At 43.9% G+C, this 16,660-nt stretch overlaps 1 protein-coding gene across 2 annotated transcripts in view; it reads left to right on the top strand.

The window, feature by feature from the left end:
- tcf7l1b (transcription factor 7 like 1b) overlaps positions 1–16,660 on the top strand; it is a 34,640-nt gene that overhangs the window by 13,044 nt on the left and 4,936 nt on the right. For both annotated transcript variants that reach the window (XM_049578968.1, XM_049578969.1), the window contains exons 4-7: positions 6,985–7,068; positions 14,715–14,850; positions 15,858–15,960; positions 16,429–16,512. In XM_049578968.1, the coding sequence (XP_049434925.1) occupies positions 6,985–7,068; positions 14,715–14,850; positions 15,858–15,960; positions 16,429–16,512 (407 nt within the window). The remainder of the gene's footprint in view (positions 1–6,984; positions 7,069–14,714; positions 14,851–15,857; positions 15,961–16,428; positions 16,513–16,660) is intronic.

Genomic DNA, 16,660 nt, shown 5'->3' with positions numbered 1-16,660 from the left:
CGTGATGAAAATGAAGCCTGTAGATTGCAGGGGGATGACTTTTACAAATGTTTTAAGGTATAAAAATGCTCTGGCGACGTTCCAGACCTCCCTGCAGCCTGCTGACAATACGCATAACTAATCCTGGGGAATGTCATGGTAGTAAGTTGGGTGCTCTGTGGCACAGTGTGGAAGTTTGAAACTACTTTACAAAGTATTGTTTTCATTATATTATTGGATCATGTGTAACAGACAAAGCATTATGTGTCAAATGAGTTTATTTTCTGTCCAAAAATATGTTATTTTTGTTGTTTATCCAATTTAGCCTGTTAGATAAGAGATTTATTTTGATTTTGAAGTCCATTTTTAGATATTTTAAAGTGTACATATATGATATAGGTTTTAATTCTAACAGTCAGTGTCTGTCTCCCTGTGTGACAGGAGCGGGTGTCGATGCATACCTGTGGATTGTGAATGTGTCTGCGTGTTTGAGTAGGACAGACTTGGTGGGGGGAGGGCAGGCGGCGGGGCAGGCAGGCGGAGAGGAGACGGGAGAGTGGAGCGAGTGGAGTTAGCGGTGGGGTGATAGGGATGTCAGGTAGTAAAAAGTGAGATGAGGCAGGGCCCAGGAGTCTGCGGGGCCTGGAGATTTGCGCCTGCACTCGGAGAGCAAACACAGGAGGCATCTGCAGGCAGCTGTGTGTGCGTATGTGTGTGTGTGTGTGTGAGGGTGGGGGGGATGGGCTGCTGCTGCTCAGGACAGGGGGTGGGGGTGTGGAGCTGGGTGGTGGTGTTGGGTGGTGGTGAAGAGAGAGAGAGGAGGGGTGGGGTGGGGGGGGTGGACTTGCAGAGTGAACACAATCAGCCCTCTGTTTTCATAAGACTTGTGGTATGTGAGAGCAGAAACAAATGTGTTTAATTTAGGCCCTTTTTTCTCTCTCTCTTGCCTTTTCCACTACACCCACTTATGCCCACCTCAGGCTTTCAAAACTGACTTTTTTCCCCCTTCAAGATGCCTCGTTGCCTCCCCTGCCACTGTCAGCTGCTCTTAGGAAGTTTTTAAAAAAGAAACAATCACCCACTGTGCCCTGTCAGGGGAAAAAAAACAAAACTTTTAGACACACTTTTAGCAGAGGTGCTCAAATTTACTCTTTCGGTGGGGGTAAATATTTATCTGCAGTTTCTGGAAAAAGAAGAGAAAAAGATTATTTTTATGTCTTTGCCGAGAGTTTGGAGTGATTACTGCGCTGTGGTATTTGCCCTGTTCGGTGTGAGGGGTGCATGCTGGATTATTGCCTCCTAAATGCCTTGGCAGGAAACGCTGTATTATATTGGTAACCCATGCTGTCTCCAGTCAATTTGTGCTCGGTCATAAATGAACAATTCAGGTCTCACTTGTGTGTCATTGGCGTAGACTTGCACACACACCTACACTCAGACGCACACACACGCGTTTCATTTCTAAGTCGAGCTTTACTGTAAACATCCAGCCAACCACTGGTAACCACCTCGTGTTCTGGAGTTAATTATACAGACGTTTACGGCTGTGAATTTCAATGAAACGAGGCTACTCCCCAAACAATAAAAAGTTGTGTTCCTGCATGACTGGACAAACAATGCCACAGGACATGGAAAAGGATGACATCTTTGACATTCGAGGTGTAGCCTGTCCTGACATCAGATCACACTGACATTAAGCGGAGCAGTGTGTGACAATTGAAAGCAGATCTCCCAGGTACGGGAAACCACATAACTGACTGCACATAATTGACTTGAATAGCTTCGCGCCCTCCTCTTTGTCTTTATGAGATGGCCTTGCTCTTACCAGATGCATAATTATTTTCTTGTGTGTCTAATTATACAGTGAGTTTTATATGAGCTGCCGTTACAGAATTACTCACTTATTCCTAAGTTTAACCTCAGCGAGACCGGACTGCTCCACGTCTGATTCAAAGTACCTGAGAGTCAGTGAGATAGAATAAGAACAATGGCGGCTTCATTTAATGACTCATATGAACTCTAATGCTGTGGATACAGGAAGCAATAACTCAGGATCATGTCATGCAAAAGGAAAAAAAAACCCTGATACAAATAATTGCTTGAGTTGCAAAAATGCAAACTCCTGCTGAAGTCACAGCTCACTCACCGGGGCAGAATGTTAAAGAAGCTCTTTTGGGGGGGGGGGGGGTATCTTGGCCTTGTATACTCTTAATGCTGTTTTATTACTGAAACAGCAGTAAATTCACTCCCAGGACTTTTCAAATAAAACAAGTTTGCTGGCCAGCTTGGCCTTGTGTAGAATATACATGAGACAGTCATGTGACACCATTGCTCACTGACTTTTTAAAAAGTGAGTCTTGGAAATTCTTTGCAGAAAATGAGAATTTTACCCTTCAAATGTGGCACAGACTACCACAACAGATTTTTTTCCTTCTGATTATGTGTTAATAAATTACGCACATACAGTTTCTTCTTAGCAGCCTCTTATGGGCTGCTCAGATTCTCTGCGTGCTCCATGTAGACGTGGTTGGAGTCGCAGGCCGAGTGTGTAACCATCTTGGAAATCTTGGAAAAACCTTGTCGCTGTGTTGTTGGGACCTCCCTCGCGCTGCCTCCCCTCTTCACTCTCCTCTCTCCCTCTTTGCACTAATAGTTCTTTTGTGTACAAGAGCATGTTAAGAGGCCAATGAGCCTGGCCTTAATAGGCCACGTTGCCATAGAAACCGCAGCACTCTGGATGTCTGACCTTTGACCCAGTTTTTTTTGCTGGCTGTGAATAAGAGCGCAAGGACGACCAACCGGGTCACAATAGAGGCCCGGCGAACTGAGGGAGTGCCCCTGTCATAGTCACTTAACTTCATTCCTCTATGGGCTAATGGACACTTCAAATGTGGTAGCCATTAGCTGTGTGCTATCTCCACTGGAGGACCACAGGCTTCTCAGGGTAAATAAATGTAAAGAGACTCGGCTGTGTGTTAAATTCAAGTGATGAGAGGAAAAATGGACAAATACAGTACTTATAGATTTTTTATGGGCAGCATCTAAAGTTGAAGCACATCCCCAATTATAAAAAGGGTAGAAATCCAGGTAGTCTGTTTGGATGACTAATATCTCCACCAATTACACCCACAACAAAATATATGTAATGTTTTTTCTCTCTGTACCTTCCTTGAAAATAACTTTAATTAATAACTTCCTCCCTGACTAATCTACTTACTTCATAGTGGACTGGATAATAGGACATGGTCCCCATTCAGAAAAATTTGCAGTGGCCCAGTAGTGCATTGTGGGTCTGACCAGCTGAGCTGCTTGTCGTTTCCCCATCAATTACACACTAATTAGCACAATGACTGCCGAGGTTTGCTTAAGAATTGTCAATGTAATTGCCTCTAATGTTGGTAAACAATGAGCCTTAATGCAAACTCCGAGACAAGGCGGGGGCTCCTTATCACATTGTCTTTGTCGCCGCGGCTTTAATTGTGTTGCGCGCATAGATCAGGTTTAGGTGTCAATGGCCCCCACATGAGCAGGTGATATCAGCAGAGCAAACCAGGGAGGGACTGTTGTGTAGGGGGCCTGACAGGGCCATTGTCTGAAGTTGCTGTTCATATGGGCAGGAGACGGTAATTAACACCTCAGCCAAACAGCAAGCTGTGCGGCCCATTTGTTTTCTGTTGGGGGGTAAAAGAAAACAATGGGGAGGGGCTCTCCACACAGTAGGTGATTGACATTATCTGCTGGAGCGATCCGTGGAGGCATTCCTGCTGCTCCGCTATTCAACACAAGTTAAGCGAAGCCATTTCACAAGTGTCTGAGCTGCAACTTTATACATATTCATTCTTTTATTTGTTGTTTGACTTTGTCTCATTGTCTGCTCGTGACTTACTGAGTTAATGCAATTCAGGGTAAGATGTAGAAACAAATGGTCTGTTTTAGATAGTGTTAGTTTTAAGGCACATCTACTGTTTTCCAAAATCAAAATGTTTTAGTAATAAGTATTCTGCACATTTTATAGAATTACAAACAAATTCTGCTTTTATATTATTTCTTGACTTTACTTTTTGACAGTCATTCTGACTTCTCACTGCAGCCCTGAAGTGGGCAGACAGTAGCTAGCAAAGTTTGGGATTTTTTTTTCTGTCCCTTTGGCAGAGTGTCTGACTTAGTTTGACAGCAAATGTCCAGACATCTGTCTCTTCTCGGTGCTCTGATGTTGGCCTGCAGTATGGCACCACACACTTCAGAGATGACAAAGACTCTTGGCTGTGTTTTCCTTCGCTCTGTGAGAGCGATGTAACAATTAGAACCCAGCTCTGGCAGGCCACATGCCCCAGAGCATATGTTGCATTCTCTCTGTTCAAAAAACCAAAGGGCTCCAGTGTAGCTTTTTGGAAAATTTCAGTGGCATCACTGCCACCTTTGTCGCATCTGGGTCCTGTAAAAGTAGCACATTCTACTGATGTCTATTCTAAGCGTTGGAGGCAGCAGGGAAGGCTGGAAGACAATTAGAGAGCTATGAAAATGGATCAACTAAACTTTACTTTAGTTACACATTTCTTTCAGTAGTCTGTCCGAGTCTGTTTACCAGAGCTTCCAGCTCCCATGCTGAAACAGACATTGCTATGGGCCCCAGCCATATGTCTGTATTTGTCTCTAATAAAATAAGGGCATGTGTAAAGGATCACTAAATGTCCTGCAGTTACAGTGATACTGATGCATCTCCTGTTTTAATCTTTTACAAACATTTAATATCTTTTAAAACATGTCAGAACTATTTGAATCATCCATTTTAAGTGCTGGCTCTCATACAGCTGTCCTAACTTTTTTTTTTCTTACACTTCCCTTGTGGGTTTTTTTTCTCACTGTAACACTGAGAAAGTTTTTGCTGAGCAGCATGGCCCACAATTCCTCGCCTTTTGTTTCCGGAACACCCTCCCTCTCTCCCTCTCATGTGTTAGTGTGAGTGGTGTGCTGCTGTAGTCTGGACTGAAGCTAATGTGACAGTGTGCGGCTGGCATTTACCTGGCTGGATGTTTCGGGGAGTGTGTGAACAGTTGCTCCATAGGGCACGCTGGCAATTAAAAGAAAAGTAGGCGCTCAGGAAAAAAAAAGTGCCTGGGGGCATGTTCCTCAGTCCTGGCAGAAGCTGTCAAATAAGGGATGGATTGGGTGGGAGAGCCGGGGTGGGCACGGCCGGGCAAGACCAAACGCTCACAATAGCGCTCGTTTCATTTGTGGAAGGACTCATGATTGACATAGATTAGACAGAGAAAACTGCATTGTTTTGGATTTTCTCTCCGGAGAGCAGCATTCATTAGGCGCCATGCACACAGCAGAGTAAAGTTTCAATAGGGAGCTAGCAGCCTCTAAAAGCAACTGCCTCCTGACAGTTGTATGGACTTGGGCCCATTAGTTGGAACCTACGATTCAGCCTTGAGCAGTATAGTGAAAATGAAGAGGGCTGATGTCAACTCCAAGAATTTCCCCCCTTTTCGAAGGGAAAAAGGGTCCCCTTCCCCCTGCCTCGGTGCTCTGTTGGACCCCAGCTGTCAGGAAACAATACCCTCTGCCTGCTCCGACAAACTCATTCCTGAAAATGTTTTTTTTTCTCTCCCTCCTCTCCCTTTCCCCCCTCCTGCTATAATGTCTTTTCCATTTTTAACCCACAGCCATCCAAGCTTCCTTCCTCCTTACAAACCCTGAGTGATGAATGAAGTTTTAAAAATCAGAACCTGAATGCATGACTCCTCCAGTTTGCTTGTTTGTCATCATTTATCCTGCAACAACTTTTGAAAAGCGGACAAAGCGTTGCATATATTCTTTAACTGCTGTCGTCAGTCATTTCTTAAACGTCACATACTATTTCGTGTCTCTTCCATTCATCCGATGTTTGCTCTGGGCGGAGGAATTCATATGCACAGTGCTATGTAAATACAAATGATAGTATGCATTGTAGAGTAATAACAGAGGATGCATGGTGAGATTGTATAATCACCACTTACAGACAGAATATATAACCCGTATACGCTCCCGTGCCCAAAAGGCAACTTCAGTAATGTTCTACGATACCTTTATGTCTCTGCACTACATGGATCTGGATGAGCAAAACACAACCTATAATATAAAACCCTTTTAATTAATTTGAAATTGTACCAGAGAGAAAATCCACATGCATGACAAGCTGCTGTGTCCGGTATTTAAACTGATTCATAAACCAGATGGTTGAGCCGTGCTTTTGGAGCTCTGGCTTCATGCTATCTCCATCGCTGGAGGACAGAAAAAAAAAAGCTTGTTGTATGAGGCTATAAATCATAAAAACCTCTCCTCCAGTACACACAGCTCTTTCCGCATGGCACAGTGGCAAAGAGACGGGCAACACGGTGGTGGAAGTCTTAGTGACGTGGGGGGGAAAAGAGCAAACACTTACACAACCCTCTCATGATAACTTTGGTACATGCGTGAAAAGTAGTGATACTGAAAGGAGGAGGGACTATGTCTGGGGTCAAAAGGCCAAACCAATGGAGTTAGCTCCGAGTTGGAGGCTCAACCATTCGCCGCTCTAGACGGGGCTTCCTTCCAGCTGTCTCTTCCCACCCGCTCAGCGATGGGCGCCCACAGCTGGCCTCTTGTTTTTCCTTGACAAACGGCAATTTCACAGTCCTCCACCAGTCCGCTGTGTTCACATCGCTCTCCCTGCTCTCCCTCATGCCAAAACTCACTGTCTGACTCCAGCAGCGATGTGGGTCTGGTACAGGTGTCTGCTGGAGATCTCTGCGGGCTTGACACCATTCATACCACTTTTGCACGCTTCAGTCCCCACGGTTCACTAAAAGTAAATATTAGAGTTGTTGTGTTTTTTTGCAAATCAGAGCTTTGGATTTATCTTTGTGGTTTCTTTTTCATGTCTATTTCTGAATGCATTTTGTTTTTATTACCGTGCATGTTTCTTCCCTGCAGTGCGTCTGCTTCTGTTTTGTAATTCTGCTTCCTTTGTGTCGCCCGCAGTACCTGCAGATGAAATGGCCTCTTTTGGACGTCCCTGGATCTGCAGGACTAAAAGACTCCCGTTCTCCAACACCGGGGCATTTAGTAAGTACTTATACTCAATACAAAACAAAATTTCGATTATGAGGAGATGAAGAAGCCAAAGACATCTGAAAGACTGCAAGTAAACCAGATAAATTGTTTTTGACCAAAGAGCAATGTGACTGGTTGGAGGAAAAAAAGACAAATTTCACACACAAAATAACTGAATGAACACCAGCAGTGTCCCAACACTATCCCTCCCTTATTTTGTGGCAGTAATAAGATGTTTCCTCCGGGTCTACATCCTACGGGACATTAAGTCAATTATCAAACAAATCATGTCAGCTTATTTGGGGAATCAGTTTACTGCGAATCATATAAATGCTTTAATCAAACTATCACCATAATGTGATTATTCACAATAATGAAGTTAGTGGGCATGTAAATTTTTACTGGTTCCCATCCATCCCATCTACAGTCACCCCCTGCACAACCCCGCCACAGCACCCGCCCGCAGGCCAACTGCTGTACAGTCTGTCTGCCTTTACCTCAATAACTCAGTCTCCGCCATAAATCTCTCAACCTCGAACCTGCTTGCCATTCTTGAACTTTCCCACACAGGTGTGAACTAGTCATCATGGTGTCACACTCTGGTTAGACAATGCGGGTCCTCAGCAGACCTGTTTGGTGTGTGGCTTCGCTGAGGGATGTGTGTTTGGGATTGAAAACATTAGATAACGCGAGCATCTATCTGGCACCTGCTCGATCGTATCTGGGTGTTTTCTGCTTCGGGAAGTAAAGTTAAGCAGTGCATGGAGCAGAAAGCCACTGTCACTACACTGCTGTGACGCAGCCCCTTGACCTCACATATCCTGGCTAGACGACGTGCTTGCTGAGTTTGTGGTTGACTCGCTGGATCCCATAATTGCAGCAATGCACATGACAAAGTCCTCATTGAGGGCAAGTCAATGGGAAACTGTTGTGAAGGGGACAAAGTTTGCTCATGGGAATCCAGGACTGACTTAAGTCTCAATAGGAAGCAGTTACATATTTGATCAGAATAAATGCTGACCTGTCAGTGACCCTGTTGATTTTTCTGTTAGACACAGCAGCTATTGTGTAAAGTTTGTGTCACAGCAAACTGATTCTGATAACTTAAGACAGTTATGAAATCTGTGAATCCACAGTGCAGGGAGACGGGATTAGGAGAAAAAGTCAAAACAATGAGTACGATAATAGCAGTTGAATTTAAAGGAAATGAAAGCACATTGACTGAAGTTGACTTCCTTGCTTTGGTTGTTTCTGTTCTGTCCTTCGGTGGTTGCTGTTACTTTTCATGTGGCTCTGCTTTGGTGCTTTTCTTTTTTCTTTTTCTCTTTCTTTTTTTGTTTGGCCTTCATCTGTTTGAACGTCATTAAGCCATAAAAGTCAATACAAAAAGAAACTTTGTAGAGGGCTGAGAATGTGAACGATCAAGCTGTTAAAAACAGAATAATTTTTAGCCTTCACATTTTTTTTGCGAGCCTTAATATGTACTTCCCTTAAGTTTGGAGTGTTTGTCGCTTTCCCTTTGATTAATTATTTGATACTTAAATGTTTTTATATATGCACATAGGACCCTAAAAGTACCTACACATATCTAACATTGTTGTTAGCATAGATAGAAGCTTCTTTTATCTTGCTTTTAAATAAATGTCAATACCTTCCTGCTATTTATTATGATCATTTTACTGTGTTTACTGACATCAAATAACAGCTCTAATGAATGTGCAGCCCAAGGCCAAACATCTCAAGTCAAACACTTGAACTGGCAGAAAAAGAATGTGAGACAACATACGTGTCTTCATGTAACACTTTCATGTTAAAGCAGTTTAAAATGTAGGGAAGTTCATTGAAAGTGTAACAGCTTTCGGTATGTGAACAAAAAGAGGAAGTCACCATGCTTGATCTGGTGACCTGTGACTAGAGGATGATTTGATTAGTGGTGGGAAGCTCTAATACCGGGTGCGGCGTACCCTGGGCACAGAGGATAGAGAGCGAAACACCCCGCTGTGCCTTACCCCCCACTCTGGGCCAGGAGCCCACATGCCCCTCTGGTGTGCTGCTGCTGACAGGGAGCCAGGCTGATTATGTGCTCATTACTCCAGCCGAGGAGAGAGAGGGAGAGTGGGAGGGGAGCAGCAGGCTGTCTCCCCAGGCCTGCAGGCTCCCCAGGCCCCAACACTGCACTAATGAGAGCAGGGGGAGCGGATGGGCACACACGGGGGGCCAGGGATTACTGCCCAGGGCCAAGAGGAGCCAGAGAGAAAGACCCGAGGAGAGGAGACACCAGCAGGGACTCCTGGAGCAGACCTGTACTCCTGCAGTCATTCTGCAAGCATGTGTTAAATCTGACATCGTTGTTTTGTTTCTATGATGGACTGGCATGGTTTGGAATATGTGTCAAGGCCTGCTTGTAGGCACATCTTATATTTTACATTCATGTCAACTATGCATAATGTTAGTGTACTGATAGCAGTGAGAGACCTGCTCAGTCAAGCGCCTCCTCTGCAGATTAATAAATCATCCACTGGCGAGCCTCCGCATGAAGACAATGTTGATATTTGGATTTTTTTGTGAATGATATCATCTCTATCATTCCTACATATGCTGCCCTGCGGAGATCAACGCGCTCATTGTTGATGATTTGAAATTGCTGTGACATTTCCGCTAATTCTGGCAGCGCCGAACAAGATTACAGAATGTTAAATAGAAATCAGAGCGTTCGGCAGATTCCAAAGTCCAGGGAAAGACCATCCTGTCACTGTGCAGATTGGGTCCATAAGGCCCGTATGCTAATCGTAGCCTGCTCTGGCCTGAGATCCTCAATTATTCAACAGACAGGTTTGTTTAGCATTCAGTTGGTATTGCTTTTGGTAGTAATGGTGGTGGTGGGGTGGGAGGACTGGGAAGAGGGGAACAAGCTTTTCTATGAACATATCGCACCCCACCATGCATATACACACACATGCACATGCGCACACACACGTTCAGCACCCCAAAACCCCCATATAGACCCTGGTGTTCAGAGGGCTGCCTCTTCATGAATAATACATCAAAGGAGCTGCAGGGCCAGGTGATGCAGTATGGGGAACGTGTCAGCCCATCAGTAGTGGCCGAGCTGGACCAGGCAGGAGAGGAGAGGAGAGGAGAGGAGAGGAGAGGAGAGGAGAGAAGAGAAGAGGAGAGGAGGAACTGTCTGAATCATGCGTGTCTTGTACTCATCTTCCACAACACACTGATTCACAGTCATTAACACTCTCCTGATAATGATGTCAAGGCTGCGTACATCCTTCTCTGAGGTCACTCGGAGTAATTTGTCCATAATGTCTATTCTCTGTGTCATTACAGACTACACTGACTTGTACTGTTATTCTGGATTAGAAGGAGCTGTGACTCTATAATGAGGTAGAACTGACTAGGGTGCCTGTCCTTCAGTTACTTATCAGATCACTGTGCACTCAGGGCTCAAATATGGGCTGATCTTCACTTGACAGGGACGCAAGAATCGCCCTCCTTGTTTCTATATCGTATTAGCGTCAAGAGTAATCAAGGCACAGAGGGACTTGGGTCCTGTCAGCGTGTCATATGTCACTTAGTCACAGAATTGTTTAAGTGAATTGAAGTGGGAAGGTCTAGAGCAGCATTCCAGAGATGCCTTTTGTCTCCCTGCATGTGTCCGGTGCAATCTTTAACTCTCAGGGCTATACGACACCTAAAGCAGAGATATTAACTGAAAATCTGCTGCCTTTTCTTTTTTTTGCTCCCAAAGCGGTACACATACTTGCTTTCGACCCATATTCTTTCAACAGACCTTTGACTGGGAGTCCAGAGAGATTCTCTCGCTTTGCATTAGGCAGTGAACAACCGGGATCCATCACGAAATCAAAGGCTTTGGGAGGACTGAACTGAATACTGATCTAAGGTCTGCAGTCCTGCTGGGCCACTGCAGAGACAAGATCCTCTCCAGAAATGGAATAAGGAACCAGCGCTTTGATTTCAGTCAAACCCTGAAATGTACGCAGAATGAATCCATGAAATTACAGCGTTTATTATCGGCAGAGTTACCAGAAAATAATGCTAATATATGTCAGTTTACAAATATTTATTAGATCTCAATTTGTCCATGTTTGTGCCCATATATGCTTTGCTGATTTTGTTAAGCGCTCTCTCAATTTATTTAATGACCACTGGGGATATTCACTCCAGTAATATGACGCCGCTCTGCTCTGTATTATTTCAAGCTAGAATATTACTCCCGTTGACCCTTTCAGAGGCGATGACCAGACCAGCAAAGCCCACGTTGTCTGTGATGAATGGCATAGTTTTTGGAGGGGTTGATTTTAAAGACATACGACACGCTCGGTCCCCTCTCACGTCCGCTTCCTGTTGGCGTTGACAAACAAGGCTTGGATTTCTCAGCATGCCAGGCATTCTTTTCACCCTGTCTTTCCTGGAGTTTTGAAAGGCCTCTGAGCCTCCCACCCAGAATCACCGAGCATAAAGACACACAAAGCTGTGGGGTTATTCAGTTTGTTCTAAGCTCTCTTCCCCATCGGCTGTTTGCCTAGTAATTCAATTCAGATGTGCAGGATCCAAAAACATGTTTGCTTGAATGAAATCCACCCCTCCACCCACATTGACCAAGGACTGTGCTTTTCTTAGCGCCGTTCCAAGTTGGACAGCCAGGCGAGGTACTGCCACCTCGGCCTTTTTAGCTTCAAACCCTCTTATGAGACAGACATCTTTTTCTCTGCACCGGCTCAGCAACTTTTTGCTGTTTTTATTTCTTCCTCTAAATCTTCCTGTTAATATGTCCAAAAGACCAGTTTGGGTGTTTATACTTAACGCCACTGCAGACCTGTTTGTAACAGGCACATCTATGTACAGAGCATGATTTCTGTCAGTCAATGTAGATACCATCTGGTTCCAGGTTGCCCTTTATCCGTGCTATCACGTAGATGTTGTTTATATTTGAAACACGGCTCATGTTCCTTGTGGTTTCCTTATTACACTTTGCTTGTGGATCATGAAACCAGACGTATGAAGCCCTCATGGGCTGCAGGAATATTACCTTCACACATAAAGCAAGTGAAAGAAGGCATTGATACATTAGTGTTTAGTTTTAAGTCATGATTGAGCCATTAGTCCAGTTTTTCAATTTCACAAAACCACATGTTTTGCTCTCAGAGTTCTGGAGAGCTTAATTCTCGTAGTTCTCGTAATTCTCATTTAAATGAGTTTAAAAATGATGCTGATTTTGATTTATTTCATTCAAAAATGATTTAAAGAGAGGAATTTCCTCGATGAAGCCATCTTTATTCCTCCTGGATAAAACCTGGCAGGTAGGATACAGGTTAGAAGAGTTTTGCATGTGTGCAACCTGCAGACTCCATTTTTCTCCACATTTTGTCGAGCTGCTGAACTGAAAGGCAGCCTGGAGTTGAAACTAGTGCCTTCAAACTTAGAAATATGTGTAGGGAGCACACGATTGGTGTATTCCAGGATATGAATAATTAATAGGCATCATTTCAAATTCTCACTGAAGTGCTTCCCAAAATGTGTTGGCACCCAGGTCTAGAGGTCTCAAACAACCCTCACAATATAGGGAAAATTCAGGCATATTGTACATTAAGTAGAACAACAAAGCACAACTCAAATATACATGACATGTGGGACTTGGGATTTCAACCCAGCAGGTCAACACTATTTCTGCCATGAGGCTTCATCAAAGCCTTTTCTGTGCTGTGCGTATTCTCTGCGCATCACCGTATGCATTGACCTTATATGCTCTAAGTCTGGAGAAACCTAAAAAAAAGTCCTGAGCAAAGTGATCTTAATATAGCCATGTTTAACACCAGTAAATATTTTCCTCACTCCATCTGGCATTACCAGAATCAAAGCGTGCTTTAGACACGGGAGAAACCAATTTGCTAAAGATTTAAAAGGAGGAAAAGGTTGGACCTTCCTTTAAAAAGGAAAAAAAAAGAGTGGCCGAAAAAAAAGCAAAGATTTGGAACAATTCTAAGCAGCGTGAAGCAAGAGAGTGTACAGAAGTCTCAATGCAAACCTTGTTCCCTTAGCAGACCACGTTGGAGAGAGACGAGAGGTTGAGAAGGGGGTGGGGAGGGATATTGAAGAAAGGTTAGCCTGGAGGAACAAGACTCCTTTCTCCCCCCTTCAAACCCCCCCTCCACCCCTTGACCCTCCCATGTGACAAGTTGAGCCAACAAGTGCTCTATTCAGCCAGGCAGCCAGGGGAAATGACTGCGAGGCTGAGCGCTGCCTAATGAAAGTAGAGACGCTGGTTATTATTATTGTCTTCATCATCCTAGTCGTAGCCATGATGCCAGTCAGATCTCAACTGGGGTCTGTGGGTAAAGCATCGTTGAATGTAAAAGGAAGTTTCTTCTTTCTCTTCCTCACCACTTAACTTAAATGGACAGTTCATCCCAACATCAACAATACCTATTTTTCCACTCACCTGCAGTGCTATTTATTAATCCAGATTGTTACCACATTTGCAGATATTGGCTGTAGAGATGTCTGCATTGTCTTGAATATAATAGAACTAGATGGCACTCTGCCAATCGCATCACAGCACAAAAGAAAGTGTGCATCTACTGCTAGCTCTCCTAGCAACACTGAGCTAGCTGATCTCAGCTCAGCCGAGGGGGACGGCATTAATGTTTACATGTTGTGCTGTCACGAGCAAGACCCTCTCTTCCATGAGTAGATGCACACTTCCTTCTGCACGTTGATACGGTTGGCAGGTGTAGTTCAGTTGAAAGAAAATAGTTCCTTCATGAAACTTTCTCACAACAAGGTCTGTGGGTTATTTTGAGGAACTGGTCATGATTTCTGGAAAGAGACATTGCTGGTGAGTTTTGGAAATTTATGTTTTTGAGCACCACAAGCTGAGTGACATCTAGTTCCAGTGTATTCAAGAGGAGGCAGACAAAACTGTCTAGATTGATAAATAGCACTACAGGCAAGAGGAAAAATATGTTTTTTAGGTTTTAGGGTGAACTGTCCCTTTAAGTTATACAGAAGTTCAAGTGTTGTTCTAACATTAGGGTCATATACAGTATAATGTGGCAGTGTAATCCACCCATGGGCGTCTGCTTCTTCCCATCAAGTGACTGCCGTCAGACAGAGTGGGAGCTGATGTCTCCACTTGTTTATGGGTATTCAGTTTACCTTAGCGTGATTGTGTTTGTTTGTGGCTCACTTGGTGTGACTTTTGGACTCGGTGGCACCGTTGTGTTTTTTTTTTGTTGGACTGAACAAACAGTTCTCTCCTCAGCTAAATGACCGTAATGGTCTTGGCATGTGTCTGCAAAGCTTTTTAGTGTTCCTTGGTGCCGGTCCAGATTGCATCACAGGGCCGGTCACATGCGCAGGCTGATGTGATGTTTACCGTAGAGGGCATTCACACATGATGGCCTGTTTATTCCAGTCCTTTTTCTTTTGAACAATGTGAAACGGAAAGCAAGCGTGGTGTACACTTTGGGAGAGTTATAAATTTGTCTCAGCCACAGACATTAAAGCTTTGATGGATGACTCTCACTGTGTTTTGAATGTTACTTGTCAGACACTTGTTGCACATTGGCCTCCTCCTGCTCATAACTTATTTGTGTGTGTTCTTCTCTTTTTTTCTTCATCAACAGTCCAATAAAGTCCCAGTGGTGCAGCACGCCCACCATGTCCACCCACTGACGCCCCTCATCACCTACAGCAATGAACACTTCTCCCCCGGCACGCCACCATCACACCTCTCCCCAGAAATCCTCGATCCAAAGACAGGTAATGGACACTCGCTTGCTTCACTGTAGATCTTAAAGTGATATTCCTCATATTATCTGTCTGTAATCTTTACAAGTGGCCGTAAAAAATTCTAGTTTAGTCAGTAAATTTATGTCAGTTTTTTTTTTTTACTTTATTTACACAATGGAACTTAAAACAGGTTTAGGTAGTGCAGAGAACATTATACATAAAAAAGTACATAAGAAATAAAAATAGCAAGCAGACACAAATAAAATAAAATAAATTACAAACAAAAGAAATGACATATGGCTCTAGTTTTCACAGAATATGTGCAGTATTTTAGTGTATCCTGGCAGGATTTTAAGGAAGACATGAAGAAAGTAAGGTTGGGTTTCTGTTTTGCAAATTTGCTAGTATATAATTAAGAAAATATTATTGATAACAGGCTTTAAATCAGCAAATAATTAATTAATTAAATTTCAAGTTTGTCGTACCGAAAGTCTGACTAGAGGTACAAACCCAAAAAAGATGGGTTGTCGTCTCATCTGTGTGGTGACAGAAGGAGCAAAGAGGTTCAGCATTTTGCAGTAACTGAGTTAACAGGTCAACAACCGTGCAAAATTCCCGCCAGTTACACAATGAATTCCAGTCGTGATCACCTGTCATAAGAGGGAAAGAAGTACTGAAACATCCATAGAAACCAGGAAGCATGCACGCTAATGTGCACAAACGAACGCGCGCTAATGAGCATGACAGGGTCATGAAGTTTGAAAAGGAAACGGTGTGTTTAAACACATTTTGGAAAAACTGTTTCAGTTTGGAACGTCCTGAGCAGGTTTCTATGGACATTTTGTTACTTTTTTCCACCTTGAGAAGCGGACACTATTGGGATCGCCAAAGTGAATTCAGCACAGCTGCTGTACTCAGATTCTGGGTGGAGTATTGAGAGTATGGCGGAGATGATAGCAATATTTTCAAAGATGTTAAATGCTGTTTTTATGCCCTGGTTTTTAAAAGCTGGCTTCTTCCGTCTGTGGCACATGCAGGTATTCCTCGGACACCTCACCCGTCGGAGCTCTCTCCATATTACCCCCTGTCTCCTGGCGCTGTTGGTTCCATCGCACACCCTCTGGGCTGGCTCATGCCACAGTAAGTCACTTTGATTTTTTAGCTGTCCACTCGGCCAGACACATTTTCTTCATAGATACAAACCACAGCACAGATAAAGTACTGACGTCAGCGAATCCACAGTGTGGCTAACAACTTGTGCTGAGTTAAGATTTAGGAAGGCACAACAAACTGTTTGATAAAGTTCAAGTCAAGAAGAAAAAGGGTGAACACAGGGGCATTTTTTCTGTTTTTTATCCCCTGCTGTTTAAGTGCAGGTGCGCCATATCAGAACAATAATAAATTTAAACATTTGAGTTCACCAGGAGGAATTTATGAACATTCATGGGTTTTGCTACGGCTCTCGTAATCAATTGCAACGGTGCTGTTCCACAAGCAGGGGATTTGAGTTGATGAGTAGAGGATTAGTGCTGGTGGGTTAGCTGTCAGCTGTGTTTGATCCACCTCACACTGGAGCTTTTGCTCACTCTGTCTCCCTCTGTCTCTCAGGCAGGGCCAGCCCATGTACTCCATCCCTCCAGGGGGATTCCGTCACCCTTATCCAGCGCTAGCAATGAATGCATCCATGTCCAGGTGAGCGGATCGTGTTCGGCAACACCCCCACCCTCCCAAAGGGAGACATCTAATATCTGCTGCTTGTATGACATGCTGTAATCACATTTCTCAGGCTTTCTATGCCAGCCTTTTTACACACTAGGTCAAAGAAATGGCTGATGTGCAC

This window comes from Epinephelus fuscoguttatus, linkage group LG6 (assembly GCF_011397635.1).
Source record: "Epinephelus fuscoguttatus linkage group LG6, E.fuscoguttatus.final_Chr_v1".
Taxonomy (NCBI): Eukaryota; Metazoa; Chordata; class Actinopteri; order Perciformes; family Serranidae; genus Epinephelus; species Epinephelus fuscoguttatus.
The sequence above is the reverse complement of the archived record's forward strand: the minus strand, read 5'-3'. Positions and strand labels throughout refer to the sequence as shown.